Raw genomic sequence first — 19829 nt, forward strand, 5'->3', positions numbered from 1 at the left:
GGGCTCACAACTCCAGCTTCTTGCCTTTTCCCTGTGGATGCTGCCCCAAGGGCCCCTGTGCCCACCTGCCTCATCAGGACATTATCTCCTCAACCATGTCAGACATGCAGGTTTTGAAGACCAGATTGTTTCTCGGCAGTTCCAGGACATGTTTGCTGTGTGGGATATGAAGACACAGCTTGGTGTTAGTTCAGACTTGTAGAACTGCGATTCTGGCAAGTAGGACTTGATTCCAAAGTGACTGACTGGGAGAAGCTGCTGGTGCCCTTCTGCCCATCTTGCCCAGCTCTCCCAGGATGGGATCCCTGGTCCCTTCCCATCCCACCACTGCCCAGATTCCAGCGCCCCCTAGTGGCAGGTGTTGGCGAGCCCACTCCAGCTGTGCTCCTGTGCAGAGCTGGCCACTTCCCAGCCTGCCCTTCTGCCTGTGTCTCCTTTCAGCCACCCGACCACATCTGGGGCTCCTCTTTCACGGACTAGGCCTCTGGCCAGTGAAGATACAGATTTCAAGGAGCAGCTGTGTCGAACTAGAAGCCCTACATAAAGGAATGTTATTTGGGGAAAAGTTAGGCAAGGAAAGTGCCATGACGTTGGGCCAAAGAGGTAAAGCTGACCTTCTCTGCAGCCCTCACAATGGAGGGGTTTTGTTTTTAAAGGGAGGCATTTGGTCTTGTTATAGCTTTTTTGAATTTAATTTGACTTTCTCCTACATTTCATTTAGTTCTGTTGAGTACTTCACTAGAGCCCATTAAAACCTAGTAGGATCCAGATTCCCATAGCCAGTCTATTCACATTGTTTATAGCTGTTTCTCTCCCCCCCACCACCTTTATTTATTGCACCTGCAATAAATAGGCTACAACATCAAGTCATATTTGGAAGGTGAACATCAATAGACAAGAAAACAAAACATCTCATGAGTAAAAAGTTGGAACAGCGTCTGCCCCCTTCCAGGCCAACCTTGCATCTGTCTCCATAGCTCTCCCAAGATATCTCCATCCAGGAAGGGTTTTTAATCAGACACTAGAGCATTACCATGACAGATGCCTACAGAGAACTGGCCAAGGCTGCAGAGCTAGAACTTCAGAGGAAAGACCAGGGCAAGGTAGCCCCATCTAGATGCCACTAACATAACAGTGTTGTCCCCACAGAAGTCAGAGACATGACCACCAAGTCCTCAAACTGATGCACACAGGTCTCATCTTTGTTTTCCATCTTAAACTCAATGTCTTTTGTATACTCTGCCGAGGAGCGGATGCTGTGACCTAAATACTGGGATTCACAGCCCATCTAAAGGTGCCGTGCCCAGAGCTGTGGAGGACAGATGACTGCTCTCCTATGAGGCACACTTTCAGACAATCTAACAGGATCTTCATCGACGTCTTACAAAAAACACATCAACATGGAATCTGAAGAACTTGTTTACAGCAAACGAGAGAAATATGTTAAATCCCAGAAAGATTTACTCAACAAAATCCAGACTAACTGAAATGCTGAGGGCATCCCCACCCTGCTTGTGTTGCCTTCCAGTGAAGGAAAGGAGGAGGTTTGCTCACATGTTTACCACATCTAATTCAGGGATAGGGTTTCTCTCTAGTGTGGGGTGATTTTTCCCAAAGAGGCTGACACAGAAGGATTCTTCTCCATGGAGGATAACGGATAAGGACTGTTCAAGGTGCTCCCAGTTACATTTGGAGTTTCTCCCCATGGGAGCCCTCCCACATCTCCTACATTCCTGGTGTTTCTCTCCAGTATGAGGGCTCTGGGGAGCATCATGGTGGAGTGAGCTTTCCCAATAATCTCTCCCCCTCCACCATACAACAAGGACATTCATACTCCAACAGAGACATCCAAACAACACAAAAGACATTTAAGAGACTCACACAGCCATACAACAGAGGGCAGAGAGGCTAGAGACCCCTCGGAGGAGGTGGAACAGGGTAAGAGAAAACTTCACTCCCTCCCCACAAGACTGGGATCTGGGACCACAGGAGGCCTCCGAGAGGGAAGGGACAGGGGAGGGGACACATTTGTTCACGGGAACATCAAAGCTAACATGGGGGTGACCTCCCCAAGTCTACACCCCAGGAGAGCAGATAGGGAGGGAAGAGCAAGAAAATCCAAGAGCACACAGAAGAAAGCGCCCCTCCCCTCACCTGCCCAGCACTCCGGCAGAAGGCTCAGAATATGTGGCTCTTGACCTCCACCCAGGGGTGATAGGCAGTAACTGCAACCAAATATCATGATGTGCAAAAACAGAGCCACGCCCTCTAGCAGTATGAAAAATATTAAATCTCCAGACCAGAGAGAAAATGACAAGTACCCAGAAATCAGTCCTGAAGACACAAATATGTAATCTAAGTGGCAGAATTCAAAATAGCTATCAAATAAACTATAAAGAAGAATCAATCAGAAATACTGGAGATGAAAGACAATGGAAGAGAGAAAATACAGATTCCCTGAACACTCAAGTAGACATCACAGAGGGGTGAATCCACATAATCAAGGATAGACATGTTGAAACACTCCAGATAGGAGAGAGAACTAACACTAAAAAGAGTCCCTGAGAAATATCTTAGGAAAGGCAACCTAAGAATTATAGGAATTCAAGAGGGAGAAGGGAAGGAGAATGGAGCAGGAAGTTTGTTCAAAGAAATAGAGAGCTTCCCAAACCTAGGGAAGGAGATGGAAATCCATGTGGAAGGGGCTATCAGATCTCCTAAATGTGTCAATGTAAAAAGACCTCCTGCAAGGCATATAGTAGTGAAACTGGCAAAAATAAATGACAATGAAAAAATACTAAAAGCAGCAAGGCAGAAGAAAATAATCTACAAAGGAACCCCTATCAGGCTTTCAGCAGATTTGTCTGCAGAAACCTTATAGGCTAGGTGAGACTGGAATGACACATTCAAATCTTTGGACAAAAACTTTCAGCCAAGAATATTCTATCCAGCAAAAATATCCTTCATATGATGGAGAAATAAACTTTCCCAGATAAACAAAAGCTAAGGGAGTTCGGAGCCACAAGATGTGCACCGCCGACCGCCGCCCCCCCCCCCCCGAAATCCTCAAGGCGGCCCTCACACCTGAAAAAGAGGGGGTGAGCAAGAGGTTACAAAGCATGAAGTAAGGAGATAAACAGGTAGATAAAGCCAGTATGAGGGCTCTAGGGTATCTTGTGGGATGAGTACTCACTGAAAGCTATTCACACTGACATTCAGGGAACTTCTCCCAGCGACAGTTACTCCATCTCCTAGAGGATTAGGAGTCACCGAAGTCTCTCATAGTTGCTGCATTCATAGAGTCATCTTGGTGCAAATAGGATAAAAATTGGCCTGCCTCGTTGATTTCTCAAAGACCCCATTCCCTGCAGCTCAAGCATCATTTATGTAGGGTGAGAAAATCCCAGCAAAGCCCTATTTTAGCACAGCCCTACTTTCTTTGGTGAATTCCACAGCCACACCCCCATAGCCTATTGATTCTTATCAGCTCAGCAGCCTGTGCATGACAGGCAGGGTCTAGAGAAGCCTTGCACACATGGGGGACAGACAACTGCAACTTGGACTGATACTAAGTTTGCTTGAATAACAGTGTCCTGGGGCAACCCCAAGTCAGCTCCCCATCCACTCAGGACAGGGGCAGCACACTCAGCAAGCCTATCTGAGGCAGGCCAAGACTCGAGGGTAGAGCCTCCATGCTCCTGATCTGCTCACCTGCTCTGGTTCACAAAGTAGGCTCCAAAAGTTAGCCAGCATTATATTGCTGAGTAGGTTTCTCTGGATACATTCCACACTCAGAGGTCACTAAGTCTATTTCACTAGGGTCAACCTCTACAAGGGCTCTATAGATAACACCATGCAGCCAAACAGCACTCCTGGCTCCCATCCCATGCCTTCTATCTTAAGAAGTCTGACTTTTCTCACTGAGCATGGCCCCAATGAAAGTGGACTATCAGAAGGCATCACTGAGACTTAGATGAGTAGGCAATAGCCAGTATGGCTCCTCTCAGGGCCACATGCTCTGGTGCTGAGTCCTGGTTTCCCTGCCTGCTCTCCTCAAGGCTCTTCATACCCCAGCAAAGAAACTGCTCAAATCCTGAGGTCTATTCAGACTGAGCGTGCAGAGGAGTCCAGCTAAAACCATGTTTGATGCTCCAGCTGTTACAAGAACCCATACGGCTGTGCAGCTTAAAGCCAGTTATAGCTGTAATAGAGTAACTTCAGCCAACACAGGTTTAGAGCCCAGCTTCCTGCTTATGCAGCCCACGCCTGCCAAGAACAAGCAGAGAACACCACCAGTTCTTTGTAGCCACACAAGCAAGTTCTCTCTTCCAACACATTGGTCTCCGGCTTCAACTAGACTATTAAAACAATGCACTTAGTGAGAGGTTAGAAGTTCCATATCAGATTGGAACCTGAGCCAACTTATCTTTGCTGAGCTTTACCAATACAAAAATGGATTCACCCATCTCCATTTGTTTTGAGTTCCTTGAGTACACTGCCCTCTAGAGATTGCAAGGGAACGAAGCTTGGATTTGGACACCAACACAAGCATGAGAAGCTCCTGTTAAGTGAGCTTACATGAGGAGGAAACTTACTGCAGGACACTAAGGGCAGCCATATAGACCCAAAACTAAGAAAGCTAGAGCCAGAAGCCAGGGCTTGGGAAGACTGTGATTTTACTGCCCAGAGGAACCTGTTTCCTTGTGGCAAGAACAATGGAGATTAGGATGGAGAAAGTCAAAAGGACAACTCAGTCCTCTCCAGTAGGGTCAGGGATGGGGGCGGTGTTCCCCTTCCCCTCCCCCATGGAGAGGAGAGGTGGGCAGTTCTTGTCCCTTCACCCCCATCACCTCTGAATGGAGCCCCCCATTATAGAAACCGAGAAACCTTCTAGAGCTTAATACCCACCACCCACAACCCTAGCACCAAATTTCCAGAGACACCTCAAGAAACAGCTCATCCTAATGGTCAACTAGAATCAGCAATTAGAACTCAACCAATTCTCAAAGCTAGCAACGTCATGCTGTCACAACCAGCATTTAGAACAATGCCAGAAACAGCTGGGCTTTCTAGAAATGGACAGTGATTTCCAAAACTGGCAAAACATTGATCTCCTGGTCTTGAACTGCACAAAGCAAAAAACAATCCTTGGTTCTATAGAAGAACTGAGAAATCGAGCAGCAAAATTTCCTGAGAATGAGGGTTCAAGTTCAGAATTTTGAACAACCTTGATTTGTATTTCTAAAAGTAATCGTCTTTCCATGTATGATCAGAAATTATAGAAGCAAAGTACTTAGTGACAGAATCAAGTCTTGTATCCAGACTGGTCTAAGTCTGCCTAGTTCCCTCACTCTGAAACTGAGCACCACGGTGGATGAGGGGATCAGATGCAAATTACGCAGCACAGGCACGACATAATCTAAGTACTTACATTAAGGTGACCAGCCTGAAAATGTTACTGTAATTTCAACTTTCAAGTCTTAAATTCATTTCATAAAGCTATAGCTGCCATAGATAGTGATTCCCCTGATGGATCTGGGCAAAGTAGTTTGAAAACCTTCTGAAAAGGCTTCAACCATTCTAGAAGCCACTAAGAACATTCATGATTCACGGGAAGTGGTCAAAATTATCAACACTAACAGCAGTTCGGAAGATGACTAAGGGATTCAAGACTTCAGTGGAGGAAGTAAGAGTAGATGTGGTGGAAATAGCGAGAACTAGAATTAGAAGGGGAGCCTGAAGACGTGACTGAATTGCTGCAATCTCATGATAAAACAGAGATAAGGAGTTGCTTCTCAGATGAGCAAAGAAAGTGGTATCTTGAGATGGAATCTACTCCTGGTGAAGATGCTATGAAGACTGTTGAAATGACACAGGATTTAGAATCTGACAAACTTGGTTGATAAAGCAGTGGCAGGGTTTGAGAGGGTTGATTCCAATTTTCAAAGAAGTTCTACTGTGGGTAAAATGCTGTCAAACAGCATCACATGCTACAGACACATTGTGAGAGGAAGAGTCAACTCGATGTGGCAAACTTCACTGTTGTCTTTCAAGAATGTTGGGGCCGGCCCCGTGGCCGAGTGGTTAAGTTCGTGCTCCGCTTCAGCGGCCCAGGGTTTCGCCAGTTCGGATCCTGAGTGGGGACATGGCACTGCTCATTAGGACGTGCTGAGGTGGTGCCCCACATGCCACAACTAGAAGGACCCACAACTAAAATATACAGCTACGTACCGGGAGGATTTGGGGAGAAAAAGCAGAAAAGATTGGCACCTGATCTAACAACTGATGCTAATCTAAAAAAAAGTTGGGTGCCATAGTCACCCAAACCTTCAGCAACCACCAACCTGGTCATCACCCACCAACATGGAGGCAAGTCCCTCCACCAGCAAAGATATAGCTTGCTGAAGGTTCAGATGATGGTTAGTATTTGAGCAATAAAGTACATATATTGTTTTAGACATATGCTATTCTACACTTAATAGGCTACAATATAGTATAAACGTAACTTTTAGATGCACTTGGAAGCCAAAAAATTCATGTCACTCACTCTATTGCAATATTCACTCTATTACAGTGGTCTTGAACAGACCGAACCCACAATATTTCCGAGGTATGTCTGTAAGTGTTCCTCGAAGTATTATCTTAGGTGAAAGGGAGTTTTGTCTTGTTCTCTTTCCTGTGATTCTCAAGTTTTAGTCACAAACATTCCCTGTGTGGACAAGCCATGAGCCGTTTCTCTCGGATGGAGCTTTTCTGAGGCACCTCTGTGTGTGGCTGATGTCTGAAGACCATACAAGTTGGGGTACGTGAAAATGGGTGCTCTGGAGGGACCAGAATGGACATATCCACTGATTGGTCCCTAATCTAGGGGTTATAGAGACCATTCCCACCCTCAGGACAATCATCTTTCCTCGATTATAGGTCAGGGCCAAGAATGTGGGAACAGCTCTTTGCTGGAAGGTCCTAGACCACTGAAAATCTCTAAGATGCACAAGCCAGGAAGCTCAATAAACACCTCTCTTCCTTTCGACCCTTTGATAAAGTTATTTAAGGTATGTACATCATTTTAGAAATGCTATTGCATTTGATCAACTACAGTATAAGCATAACTTTTATAATGCACTAGGAAGCCAAAAAGTTTACGTGACTCGTTTTATTGCAGTGGTCTGGAACTGAACCCACCAAGTCTCCAAGGTATGCCTGTATTAAAGGACTGGCGCCTACTCCGAGAAGGCCCTGACCCATCTGCTTGAGCTTGGCTGTCACCACAGCAGAACCAGACAGTCCCATATCTCAGAGAACAGACTGCAAAGGGTGTTCCTGAAGATGCCTTTGCTAACAGCCATCCCTGTTCCTGCTCTCTTCCTCATCTGCACAGTCCACCCAGCACAGCTGTCAGGAGTGTCCCTAGATCAGGGACTCACTGGGCTCTCTGCCAGTCCCTGAGGATGTGGGGACAACAGACACAAGCCAGGCCCTCAAGTAGTAGTCTGGAGAGCTTTCCCTGCCAAGAAGCCTCCAAAGGCTTGCCCACCCTCCTCCTCAGGAAAACTCACCCAGGCCAGCCCCATCCCCAGCCCTCCCTCTGAATAATACCCTATGATAACCCTTGGCTCTATAACTCACCAGCCTCACAACACACCCTACCACTTGCCACCAGACTTTGTTCTGATTGCCTTTTATAGACTCCTCCCCTGGCTGGGAGGCTCTCCTTACTTTGGCACACCCTCACTCCTAGTGAGATGGATCCCCAAGGCCATGTCCATCAAAAAGTCTTTCCAGATCACAAGAGGTAGGGAGCACCCCTCCTCCATCTGAACTCACCCAGACTCCTCCTGGGTAGACGCTATCATCCTTTCACCTCCCCCATGAGTAATCCAAGCTCCTTTGCTTGATAAATGCCTTGCCAGTGCAGTCTCCAAAACAAGGCCCTAGCAGTCCTTACGTACCCTAACATAAGAGTTATGAGCAAGGACTTGGGCATGGGACAGCCCTGGGCCGTAGTCCCTCAGTCTTTTAGCCGAGATGTCTTGGGCACTCAGCAGCTGTCTGGAACATAATATGCCTCTTAAGTTTTAACTATGTTGATTTCTCACATACTCGGAGAGCAATGACAGTTTACAAAGTACCTTTACCATCCTCTCTAAGCCCCAAAAAACTATTCCACCACTTATAAATTAGGTATTCACCACTGTCAAGCAGATTGAGAAGCTAGAAATAGCCTGTGCCACATCGCGTCCATGAGGCCAACGCTCATTTGTATGTTCTATCCAATGTCAGATGCAACTTGAACAGTCAAGATTCCCGTCTGCAGGGCCTAACTTAAGCTGGGAGACATCGCTCACTTTCAGATTAGCCAAGAAGCATTCAAACAACACAGATAACCAGTGACAAGACCAAGTCTATCTAGACTTCATAAGTTATGTGTGCACAAATGACAAGGTAGCAACTAATTACTATTTAAGTGTCTAGCTTGCTATCATGTAATTTGCCATGTTAGTGATTGTAATTTGCCACAGGAATGAGAATGTCTTTTTACAGCCAAGATATGCCCTTACATATGAAGCTACTTTATCGACACTAAAGTTTCTTATGCACTATTAGCTCAGCCAATTCCCTTCACCCTAAGCAGAACTTAACTTATCATCATTAATGAGTCAGCCAGAGGAAACTAGTTGATTTGCTAACTAATCAGATGAGGCTTTATAGGAAGTAACTTTGGGATTCTAAATCCTCTTCAACTATATTTGCACACAAATTCTGTCCAGATTGAGATGGTTAGCAAGTCAGCTGTGTATTCTAAATCCAAATGTTTGTATCAAGCAGAGACAATGCAAGACAGTAGGTACTTAACATTTACTCTCAGAATCGTGTCCAAGGGCTCACCTTAGGTTCTTCTAGCTGCCTGGACTCATGCCGATAGTGGTCGTGACACCCCCAAAGAACAGACTGCAGCCGAGCGTAGCGCACCCAACAATACTATTACCTCGAAAAGTAATAAGCTATTAGTTACGACCGTGGATCTACACACCCCTGATAGACACCACTCCTCTGTAGACATGAACTTAAAATGAAGCCTATTTGTTACAGAGTGTCATAGATTTGGCTGCATGACGCTCTACTCCCTGAAAGTCACGGTCTAACTGCAATTCTTTAAGTGAAGGGTATCACTACATGTTTAACATGTCAAGTGTTTTTTTAGGAAAAAGACCGCTAGTTATAATTTTAAGCCCAACCGAAACACACCAGGCTACCCTCAGCCATTTCCCTTCTCTACAATATGATAGGGCTACCAGGAGCCTAAGTTTGTAAATGCTGAGTCAGGAAAATGACTAGCACTTACTAGTGGGTCGAAAGCAGTACTCAGATCCCTTGACGTTTGTGGCTTACCTTTAAGATCACCCACCACCCAGATGTCCAAAGCCAGAAGTCTGACATCCCCGGGCTCCTTTCCTTACCCTCAGCCCCAACACTAAGTACAGTTCTGTACACTCCACTGCCCCCACACCCCCTTTTCCCTCCTCCCCATTCCCCACTGCCACTATTCTTGTTTAGGTCACCACCATTGTCTCACCCTGAGCACTCCAGTGGGCCCCAGCTGGTCCTCCTGCCTCCATCCAATCCACTCTCCACAAGGCCAGAAGAGTGGCTCCAACAATCTGGAACTAAGTCCCGAAACACTTCCTCAGTGCCACTGAGTCTGAACTTGAGAAATTTCAAGAGGACGGTATGAGACAACGTCTCAGCATTCTCTCACCCTCCTCTGCCAGCTCCCACTCCACAGAATGTTACTTTGAGCACATTCAGGTTTACTGCTGGATACATTGTACGCAGTCTCCCTCCACCATCACACCTCCCCACTCTTTTACTCATCCTTCAGGTTTCAACTCTGGAGTCACTTCTCCTGCAAGATGTTCCCTGACCTTCTTAGAAAAGTGAGGGACAACATGCCCCAGTTTCCATAGCTCCTCCAGCTCCCTGGCACATACATGATGCTCAGGTTCTTCCAATACAACCTGTCTCAGCAAGATTATGCTTCTTTCCTGTGATACAATTTCACGAAGAGGGATAGAAAAGCTAACACGCACCAACCTCCAGAACGTTTTCCATTTGCTTCTAAACTTTGTGTCCGCATTAGCGCAATGAGTATGTACATGATTTTTCGTGTAATATACAAGCATGATTCCACAAATAGTCACATTTTGGGATATTTCAAGGTTATGTTGGCTTAACATTTTCTCCACAGTCAAGGGTAATACTCAAGTGTTTTGGTACTAGACGGGGGTGTGGTTTGGGGGGACACCCAAGAGATGGTTCAAATAAGATCTTTTGTGAACCAATACTGACGTATTGTATATACACAAAAGACAGACGTCCACCAGAACCGCTGACGCAACATCTGCTCTGCCCAGGACTAAGCACTTACAGTTCCCAAGTTTTAGATGTTACAAGAAACACCGCTATGAACATTTCTCACTTCCAACAGTCTTGGAATTTGAAAACTACTTCCCGTTGATTTCTAGTGGTGCAGGGATTGAGGATCATTTATTCAACATCCACAACATACCAGGCAGACACCAGGTGCCTGGCTGATGTGGAAACGTCACACTGCCTGGCTTTCGTCATCTTTAACTTGCAGAGCCGAGCCTCTTGAGGACCCATGCTCACTCTCTCCCACGAGTCTGTAGGTCTCCACTCTGGCCAACACTGCAGCTTTCCCCACTTTTTGGGATCAATAGGACAAATGTACCAACTTCCCGAGAACTATTAGCCCCAAGTAGACGCAGGGTTTCAATGGGACAGACATGCCTGGATAAGACTGAGCCTTGTTTAAAATCAAAACCAGATGCCAAATGTCCCCAAAGTGTACAGAGTGGTGCTACTCGATCCATCGACTTTGACATCAGTCTGAGCTCATTCATCTACAGCCTCACGTCTGGAATCTCCCTTTGGATCTATTGACTTAAACATAACACACAACTGAAGTTGTCTGTGTACAGAGGCCCTTACTATCCGGTCCCAATATTGCCATCAGTAGGGTTTGGACCCCACCCAGAGGGGGACAACGGTCCTGGAACCTTAAGCTCAGACTCAAGCTGGAGGCATCCAGGCAAAGCAGCATTTTCTGGGTGTCTGAGGCCACCACTATCCTCCAGCTGCACTTGGACACGGTACCTCACAGCCATATCAGCCAGGCTGAGGAACTGGGCCCACAGCCCCATGGGTACCACCAGGTGCCAGACACAACAAAAGTGTTCTGGTGGCTGTTTTAAAGGCTGCTATTTATTTTAAGCTGCTGCATTTGAGCATGTTAGAATGGAAGCCAGATCTGGGGGAGGGATGGGGAGTAGCTGTTTCATAGTCACTTCTTTGGGGACTCTTTGGCAGGACACTGGCCCATTGATCTCAGTTTGTACCCTGGTTGGGGGTTTTCCCCAAGGGTAAACACCCCAGAATGGATGGCAAAACTATGGTGGTAAATGCCACTGTCACTGACAAAGCGGGTATCTGCAAATCAACTGACTTGTATCCTTTCCCTCCAGGGGGACTGAGGCCAGAGTTAGGGTATTGAGGGGAGTATAAGAGGGGGTAAGACAGGTAAGCCCCATCTTTCCTATTATGGGTTGGATTGTGTCCCTCCCCCCAATCATACGGTCAAGTCTGAATCCCTAATACCTCAGAATGGGACCTTATTTGGAAGCAGACCTATTGCAGATGTAACCAGTTAAGATGACGTCATCATGGAGCAGGGTGGGCCCTAAATCTAATTGTTGTCCCTATAAAAATGGGGGAAACCGGGACACACTCAGGGAGAACACTACGTGAACATGAAAGGCAGAGATTGGGGTGATGCTTCCACAAGCCAAAGACTGCAAGCAAGCCTGTAGAAGCTGGAAGACTCTTCCTCACATCCTTCAGAAGGCACTGCCACTGTCTTGATCTCAAACTTCCAGCCTCCAGACCGAGACAACGTGTTTTAAGCCACTCAGCTTATGGTACTTAGCTGCAGGAGCCCAAGTAAACCAATACACCTTTCTAGCCACATGCAGACCTGGACAAGGTCGGCCCCGCTTTGGGGTGGGGATGTCTGTATGGAAACATGTGACCAGTTCAAGGAAGCAGAGCACACCTGTCCTCAGCATGCAGGCAGAACCCAAAGGGCTCAGGATGCCTGTCCTGTTCCTAGGCTGACCTACCAGTCAGATCACTCCTCCCCAAGCTGAAAGGGTGGAGAAAATGAGCATGTCTAGCCAGTCAGCGCTACTCTCTGTGGAAGCAGAAGGGCAGGATAGCCCTCTCAGCCAAAAAAAAAAAAAAAAAAAAGTGGACTAGAGAGAACACCAATAGTGTGAAGGTTTACAAGTGGCCAGCAGTGACCTCCAAGGAGTTGGGGTAGTGGTCTGGTGTGGGAAGTGTGGGCAGAAGCCAGGATGAGTTTCTGGAATGCTTTGGCACTCTCCAAGATCCTCAGAGCAACTCAGATCTAGTTCTGCAGGATTGGGGCACCCCACAGCACTGCAGAACGCCAAGCAATCATGTAGCCACGCCCTTGCTTCATGCAACCAGGACAGACGCCACCGCCTAGAGCCAAGCAGATCATGACTGACCACACAGCCAGAGGGCCTGACCATTTTCGGCATAAGTCAGGAGAAGGAAAAGGCAAAAGCATTGTAATTGCGGATATTCATCTGATAAGAACAAAGCTTTTCAACTGGAGAGTGTGACTGACCATCTTTGAACTTGCCTGAAGAGACACTGGATTCTACCATTTACTGGAACAAGACAGCATAGCCTGTTGAAGATGACAACTGGGATCTGCAGATCTTGGTCTGTCCAATTCAGCCCTTCCTCAGGTGTTAAGGACAACAGCTTGGGCTCTGGAGGCAGATTCAACCTTGAATCCTGGTTGCACTCCTTGCTTTGGAAGTTGGGTAACTCATACCCTCTGATCCAAGGGAGAGCATGCTAGACCATGCTTGGCTCACAGAAAGCGCTCAGAAGTGCAACGGCAGAAAAGTCTGATGTTCTAGGAAGGGTCCTTCAGGGAAGCAGAGGTGAGGACGGACTCTGTCACCAGCCCTCAGGACACGACTTCACCCACCGTGCTGAGTCTCAGACAGCAGGGAGAGGCAAGAGGAGAAGTGGCTGTGGTCATACTACAACTCACGGGAGTTCTTTGTGCAAAAAGAAAGAATGGCAGAGGAGTGGAGTGACTGGCCCAGAGCCCCTGCAGGGAGGTGTGAAGGAGTGCAGACCACAGGTTTAGGTCCAAGCCTCCCAAATGAGGTTTGTTGGCTCCAGTTAGCTCTCACCGGGACCCTAGAAGGATCAGATAATGGAGATAACGGAGGTGTAGTTGCCTATGAAGCGACAGTTTAAACAAGGATAGGTCAGTAACTTGATACAAGGGATATATTCCCTGAACTGCTACGTTAAAACCAGCGTAAAGCTATGCAGTGACATTGAATTCTTAGGGGTACATCTAAGAATATATAATACAGCTAACTTCAAATGAGAAAGTGGCTTATGCACAAGGTTCCATACACTGCAGCGACGTGAGCACTCTTGCAGCACTGGGTACACGTGTTAGGCATTCAACTGTTTGCAAAGCACAACTCTCCGTTGCAGCCCATCCATCAAATACCATTTGTTTTCAATGGAGCAGCCCAAGGAGGGACCCAGTAATAAGCTTGTACTCAGGGTTGGGGTAAGAATTCACTCCTTGCTCTTGCCTTGAAAGAGTTTACACACTAAAGGTTAACACTATTTTACAGGTTTATGTGGGCAGGTCGGTTTGTGTCATTCCTTTTTGACGAAGGCATAGACGACAGACGCAGTAGAGAGCTTTTATGGGGGATGGCCCAGCCCTCAATAGATCTCCCTCTAGGAGGACAGCCCAAGGCCTCGCCCCCAGATTTCCTGGATCACGAGGTAGGTACCTTGCAGCTAATTTTGCTCTGAGACTTTACCACCAGCCAGCCCTATCACAGCTATTTGGACTACCAACGGATCCTTGATCCAACCTGAGCTACATTTTGAGAATTTGGAATGAGGGGCTGCTACTCATGGTGCAGATTGGAGATGATGGCAGTAAGGCTGGCTTAAGGTAGATAGAGGTTATCTATTCCAGGGACACTTTAGAGATGGTCCTTGAGTGTGGCTTACCTGAGCTTGTTTAGCAAGCTATAGGGAAGGACCCAGGAAAGAGTCCCAAAAGGGGCAGGGCCAGTGACGGGAGGTTTCCCCTAGGCACACATCCTTTCTAGGAGCCAGACTAGTTCAACCGTGAGTTCCTGGAGAGAGGAGCTCCCTGTGGCTCATTCCAGCACCTGGCACAGAGCCCTCTGCAGGGACCCAATACACTTGGACAGAAAGAAGATACCTTTCCTCTGAGGCCAGACATGAGGGTTGAAAGTGAGCAAGCAGGTTTTCAGGCCTTGGAGAGACGTTCAGAATTCCTGTCCAATTGCTCTTTTCTGTTCCTCCCCAGAGCAGGAGCCTCACACACATCTCCTGCATATGCCCAGTTTATGGAAAAGGAAACAAGGGCTCGGAGGCTAGTCATGCTCAGGACGAGTTGGATTCTCACAGAGCCAAGTATCCCAAACCCTTTCACTGTGGCAAAGCTTTTGGCAGAACTGACTTGAAATCCATTTCCGTCCTGCAAGGGGAAGCGGTAGGGCCACGTTCACACGCCTAAAGCCACTCTAAGGGTTTCATCCCAGTTACCCAAGTAACTAACCAGTTTACCCAAAGCCAGCCTAGGAGTTTTCCTCAAAGATTCACTTAAGGGGTTGCCCCAAGTAGCATGTTTCCAAGAGACACTGATTCACGCTTTGGAATTCAATGCAAGTTCAGGTGAGGCTTTTGGTGCTCATTCCCTCTAGGATGCAGATCAGCTTCACTCTTGCCTGCTGGGCCCTATGCTAAGCGTTGGAAAAACACGTGGTCTCTGTTCTCATGTTTACAGCAGGGGCAGAAGGCAATTCGCTTAATCCAGCAGGTGTAAGAATGAATGTAACAAATACTGCCTAAGTATCATTTGAGAATTCACAGTTGAACAGACTGGCCTTGAACTGGGGTGTCAGGGAAGGCCAAGAGCAGGTGCAGAGTGGCAGAACTGAAAGGTCCCGGTGGCCTGAACAGAAAGATAAGGGAAGGCACTACTTGAGCCAGGAAGGGTCTGGTGTCCCAGGGGCCTTGTAGGCCTAGGGAGGTTGTTGGTCTCTCTCGAGATAGAGGCAAAGAGTTGGGGAAGCCAGCAAGGTTTTGAAGTTACTCTGGCTGCAATGAGAGGCTCTAGCGGACACAGGGAAACCGGTTAGGAGGTGATTAAAGCAGCCCAGGCGAGGAGATGAACCTTGGAGCAAGGCAGTGTTTACGAGGGAATGATCAATTCTAGCGACGCAGGCAAACCGACTGCACTTGGCGAAGGACTGACTGTGGGGGTGAGGACGGGTGGGTGAGGTTCCTGGCCAGTGCTGCTGGAGACAGGGTCACTGCTCCACTGAAGCTGTGGTCTGTATGTTAAAGATTCTTGTAAGTCTCTCTACCTGGTAGGTTGTGCAGTCATCTTAGAGGAGCAGTCTTTGTACAGGGGAGGGGAGGGGAAGATGAGCTGTTTGGTCTCATTTGGGCTTTGGTTCGGTCCAAGTAGGTGCCTTTAGGACGTTCCCACTGAGATGCCAAGGAGGCAGCTTGGTTACAGGTGAGGTAGTCAGAGAAGTGGCTGGGCTGACAGAGAAGCGAGTTGCTGGGGTACAGACATTTCAGGGTTCCCACTGGAGACCAAGGGTATACTATTAGAGGGTGTGTTAAAGGTATGGGTGGGAAGTGGGAGAGCCCAGGGTAAAGAAACAGTTAGCCCCAGGTGACACCACTTAGGTGTTACTGAGCTGAGACACAAGCAAGCCAAGGTCACCCAAGGGAATAACGCCCCGGGGTCCCTCCTCTCCTTCCTTTCAATCCCTGCAACTGTCTGCCAACTCACGTCGTCTTTAGACATACCTGTGCTTTTTATGGCAAACAACATCCCCACTCCCATGCAAACTTCCTTCTCAAACCCCTAGACCTACACATAACTTTCTCTTATGCTAAAAATAAGCCACGGAGCCTAGCATCCTTCCAGGGGTTTGGGAATGTTCTATCCAAGTTTGCTTTATAGTCTCATTTTCAACAGCAGGAAGTCCAGCGAGGCTTTACGTGCCCACATAAAGGTCACCAGCCTGCAAGAGCTTGAGGTTGGCGCCTCACCTCTACTTCCACATAACAGCCCTTCCATTACATAAGTGCCCTAGGGTGAACTTGTCACACCTGCTCTTCACCAGCCTCATTAATCCGATAATTAAATCCTGGGTTCTCAGCAGATAGTCATAGCCCCTACTTGTAAGGCCACTTGTGTTTTGTTCCTGTTTTAGGAATCTCACCACTTTGTATGAAGACTTAACATTTCTAGAGCCCTTCAGTTCACAAGACCACCTTTGCTTCCATCGTTTCCTGATAGAGGATTACATGGGGGGTGAGGGTCATCTATGCTAGCATATGCCATGTACAAGCGATATCCTCAAAAAAAAAAAAAAAAAGCCATAGGGGAGGGGCTATCAGAAATGTGTTTGCAAGGGCTGGAAAGTTGCAATTTAAAATAAGGTGGTCAGGGTAGTTGACATTCAGTTAAAGTGACAAAAAGCAATGAAGAACTTTTTCAGGAGATAAGAATTCCAGGTAGCGAACAGATGTCATAGAGACCCTGGGGACAGATAGAGACCCTGGGGACAGAAGCACACCTGGAGCATCAAGGAGGCCAGCGTGGAGAAAGCAAGCGAGAGAGTACAGCTGAGAGCAATGGGTAGTAGGATGGGGTCTCAAGTAACTCCGAGACCTATCACCTAGAGCCCCGGCAGCCATTTTCAGGACTTTAGCTTTTGAGACTCAGCTCCTATAGGTTTTAAACTGAGGAACAGCTAGACCTGATTTACAGCTTGAAAAGAACACTCTGGCTGCAATCTCGAGAACAGACTGACGTGAAGGTGGGGCAGGGTAAGAACAGAAACCTAGAGGCCAGATAAGAAACACCTGCAATAACCCAGGTGAGCCTTCAGGGCTCGGCTCTGCAGGAGTAATACCAAAGAGAAATGATTAACCTGGATACGTTTTGAAAATAGAGCTAATAGGATTTCCCAAAAGACTAGAAAGGAAAATAAAGTCAAGGATCACTGCAAGGATTCTCCAGCTTGGGTTTCAGAACGTTTCAGTACCCACAGATGCTTTACACAGCGTTCTTCTTAACCGCCCGGCCCCTAACTCCGAGGGAAGAATAGCACCTCCCCTACGGAACGATGGGGCTCACAGTCACACCCCCCAGAGCCCTTGCTTTTCCGCTTTCAGTGAGCCGCTGCCCGGATCTTACAAGTGGAAGTTCCCCTTTTTCTCTTGCTTTAATTAGGAAGTAAACCTTGGGTTTTCTTAGAACCTAGATCCCCCTTCGCTTTTCTTGGCTTCTTAGCTTTCTAAAAGGAAGTTTTGAGCGAGAGCTCGGGCCCAGCAAACACATCCCTGAAGTTCCCGCTGCCAGCAGCTATTTTCGAGGAAGAGCAACTCCCATTTAGTCATGCTTCAAAAAAAAAAGAAGAAAAAGCACTCCTCTGTTTGCAAAACCCCAGTGGGCGCCTCACAGCTTCTGCGAACAGCGGGCACCGACTCGGCCGGAAGGCTGGCGGCTCGGGAACGCCCGCTACACAAACACAGGCACTGAAAGGGCCCCCCGGTCCCCCACCCAAGCTCCTCTGACCCCTCTGCACCTCGAGGGCAAGCAAGCCCTAGCACCCGACTCTTCCTTCCCCCAGGAAACGTGCAGCGACCCTCACACACCCACCCCCAAGACTATTCCGATTGCGAGCGCGGCCCGAGCCGCCTTTTCACTGGGCCGCGTGCTGACGTCACTTCCGGGGCGGGGCCCGCGCTGGGGGAAGGGACGGCCGGGTCCGCGCAGGCTCGCCGGGGCTGCAGCCGCCGAGCTGAGCGCTTGACTATATATGGTCAAAGCTGGGGGCGAGCCGCGCGCGGGGCCGCGCTTCCGGGTTCGGCGCGTCCGCAGCCGCCGCGCGCAGGGCAGGGCGCGAGCCGGCCTCGGAGCCGCGGCCTCGCACCGCCCCCTCCGCGCCCGGCACGCCCGGCGCCGCCTTTCGGCCCCTCTCCCCCGCTCGGCCCCGGCCAGGTCTGATTCGCGGCGCGCGCGGCCCCGGAGGCTCTCGGCGAGCGCGGCGCGGTAACAAGTGGGCAAGGATGCCGTACGAGATCAGTAAGTGCCGCGCCCCGGAGCCCCCGGGGTGGGCGCCCGCGCTGCCGGGCTCCTTCGGCCATCGGCGGGGCGCGGGGCGCGGGCGGCCCGGCGGGATCCCCGGACCCGGGGGAGGGGTGCGGGCGCAGGCCGGCGAGCGCCCCGCCGCCCTGGAGGCGCCCGGCGACGATCCCGCCCGGGGGACCCCCCGAAGTTGGCGGTGCGGGTCGTACCCGGTGGTGCCTCCGCGTCCCCGAAGGGCCCGGCTGGTAGCGCAGACCAGGAAGTTGCGCCGTCCCCTGCGCTCCTTCTAAGTGGCGGCCACCCCTCCCGGTGGAGGCAACAGGTGACCGGCTGAGACCGGTCCAGGGCCCCTCTCCCACCCGCCGCTTCCCTCCCCTCTGTCCTCAGCTCGCCGGGGGCCGGGCGAGGGCTGCCCCTAATGTGCCCTGCGGCGTTTGTGTCTCCGCAGAGAAGGTGTTCGCCAGCCTCCCCCAGGTGGAGAGAGGCGTCTCCAAAATCATCGGCGGCGACCCCAAGGGCAACAATTTTCTTTACACCAATGGAAAGTGCGTCATCTTAAGGAACATCGACGTGAGTACCCCCTTCCCCCCACCAGGCGCGGGTTCCGCCAGGCGTGCAGCCCTTAGGTTTACTCTCCTTCCCCTTTCTCCCCCTCATCTCCCGCCCAGTGGCCTGGGGAGGGTGAGGACGCCACGCCCCCTCAGCCTGGGGACCACACCTGGCAAGCCCTGGAAGAAGGTTTGGAGTTCATCCAGGTCCAATTCTCTTTCTTGATGGGGAAACTGAGGCTCACGTTAGTTCAGTCCATAAGAATAAGGGCACTGGATTTGAGGAATCAGACAGACCCCGGTCAGCTGCTGCTTGACCTTGGGGTGGTTGATGACGGGCCTCTCTGAGCCCCAGTTTCCTTGTCTGTAAAATGGAGATGGTGAGATGAGGCTCCCCCCACTTCCCCTGGCTGCCTGAGCTCACTGAAGGAGATGATGCGTCCTTCCAGCCCAGCATGCCTGGCACACGCCCAGCGCTTGGTAAATGGCACTTACGTTTAATCGTTATTAACGCCCAGGGTCTCCCAGTGTGACAGAGCCTGGACTCACACCCAAGCCTCAGCACTCCAGCCTGATATCCTCCCTAAACATCTGAGCCCCAGTGCAAAAATTAGTTTATTCCCATGAGTCATTCGCATAAGCATCCTGTACCGAGGCTGAGAATGCTTCTAGAGCCAGTTCCTTGGGAAATCCTCTCAAATTTCTAGTACTCCTCTGTAATTATTGAAATGACCCAGTCTTTTACTTGTCAGTCTCCCCACTGCCGGGCTTGCACACTGAAATCTTTCTTCTCCCTTCTTCAGCCTGAGTGATGGAATGGGGGGTGGGATGGAGATACAGCACAGCCTTTGGAGGGGGGCGCTCCTGAGCTGTGCTTGGGGTGGACCTTGCTGACCGTATGTAGGTGGGTGATTTTGATCAGTGATGCTCTCGGGGGGCATCAACTTGCATTCACGTCTGTTGTGAGTGGTTACACTGGG

General features: G+C 49.2%; 1 protein-coding gene and 1 long non-coding RNA gene across 3 annotated transcripts in view; one reads left to right on the forward strand and one right to left on the reverse strand.

The window, feature by feature from the left end:
- Positions 1–9723, reverse strand: part of LOC139082383 (uncharacterized) — a 135329-nt gene extending 125606 nt beyond the window's left edge. Inside the window, exon 1 of the long non-coding RNA XR_011538315.1 lies at positions 9575–9723. This is a non-coding gene — a long non-coding RNA (uncharacterized lncRNA). The remainder of the gene's footprint in view (positions 1–9574) is intronic.
- Positions 9724–17935: 8212 nt separating this feature from the next.
- WDR1 (WD repeat domain 1) overlaps positions 17936–19829 on the forward strand; it is a 44026-nt gene continuing 42132 nt past the window's right edge. Inside the window, exons 1-2 of one of the 2 annotated variants that reach the window (XM_070613239.1) lie at positions 17936–18298; positions 18750–18871. In XM_070613239.1, coding sequence (XP_070469340.1) covers positions 18283–18298; positions 18750–18871 — 138 coding nt within the window. In that variant the 5' untranslated portion in view covers positions 17936–18282. The remainder of the gene's footprint in view (positions 18299–18749; positions 18872–19829) is intronic. The other variant, XM_070613240.1, reaches the window with a different exon arrangement.

The sequence above is a fragment of the Equus przewalskii genome, chromosome 3 (genome assembly GCF_037783145.1).
Source record: "Equus przewalskii isolate Varuska chromosome 3, EquPr2, whole genome shotgun sequence".
NCBI lineage: Eukaryota > Metazoa > Chordata > Mammalia > Perissodactyla > Equidae > Equus > Equus przewalskii.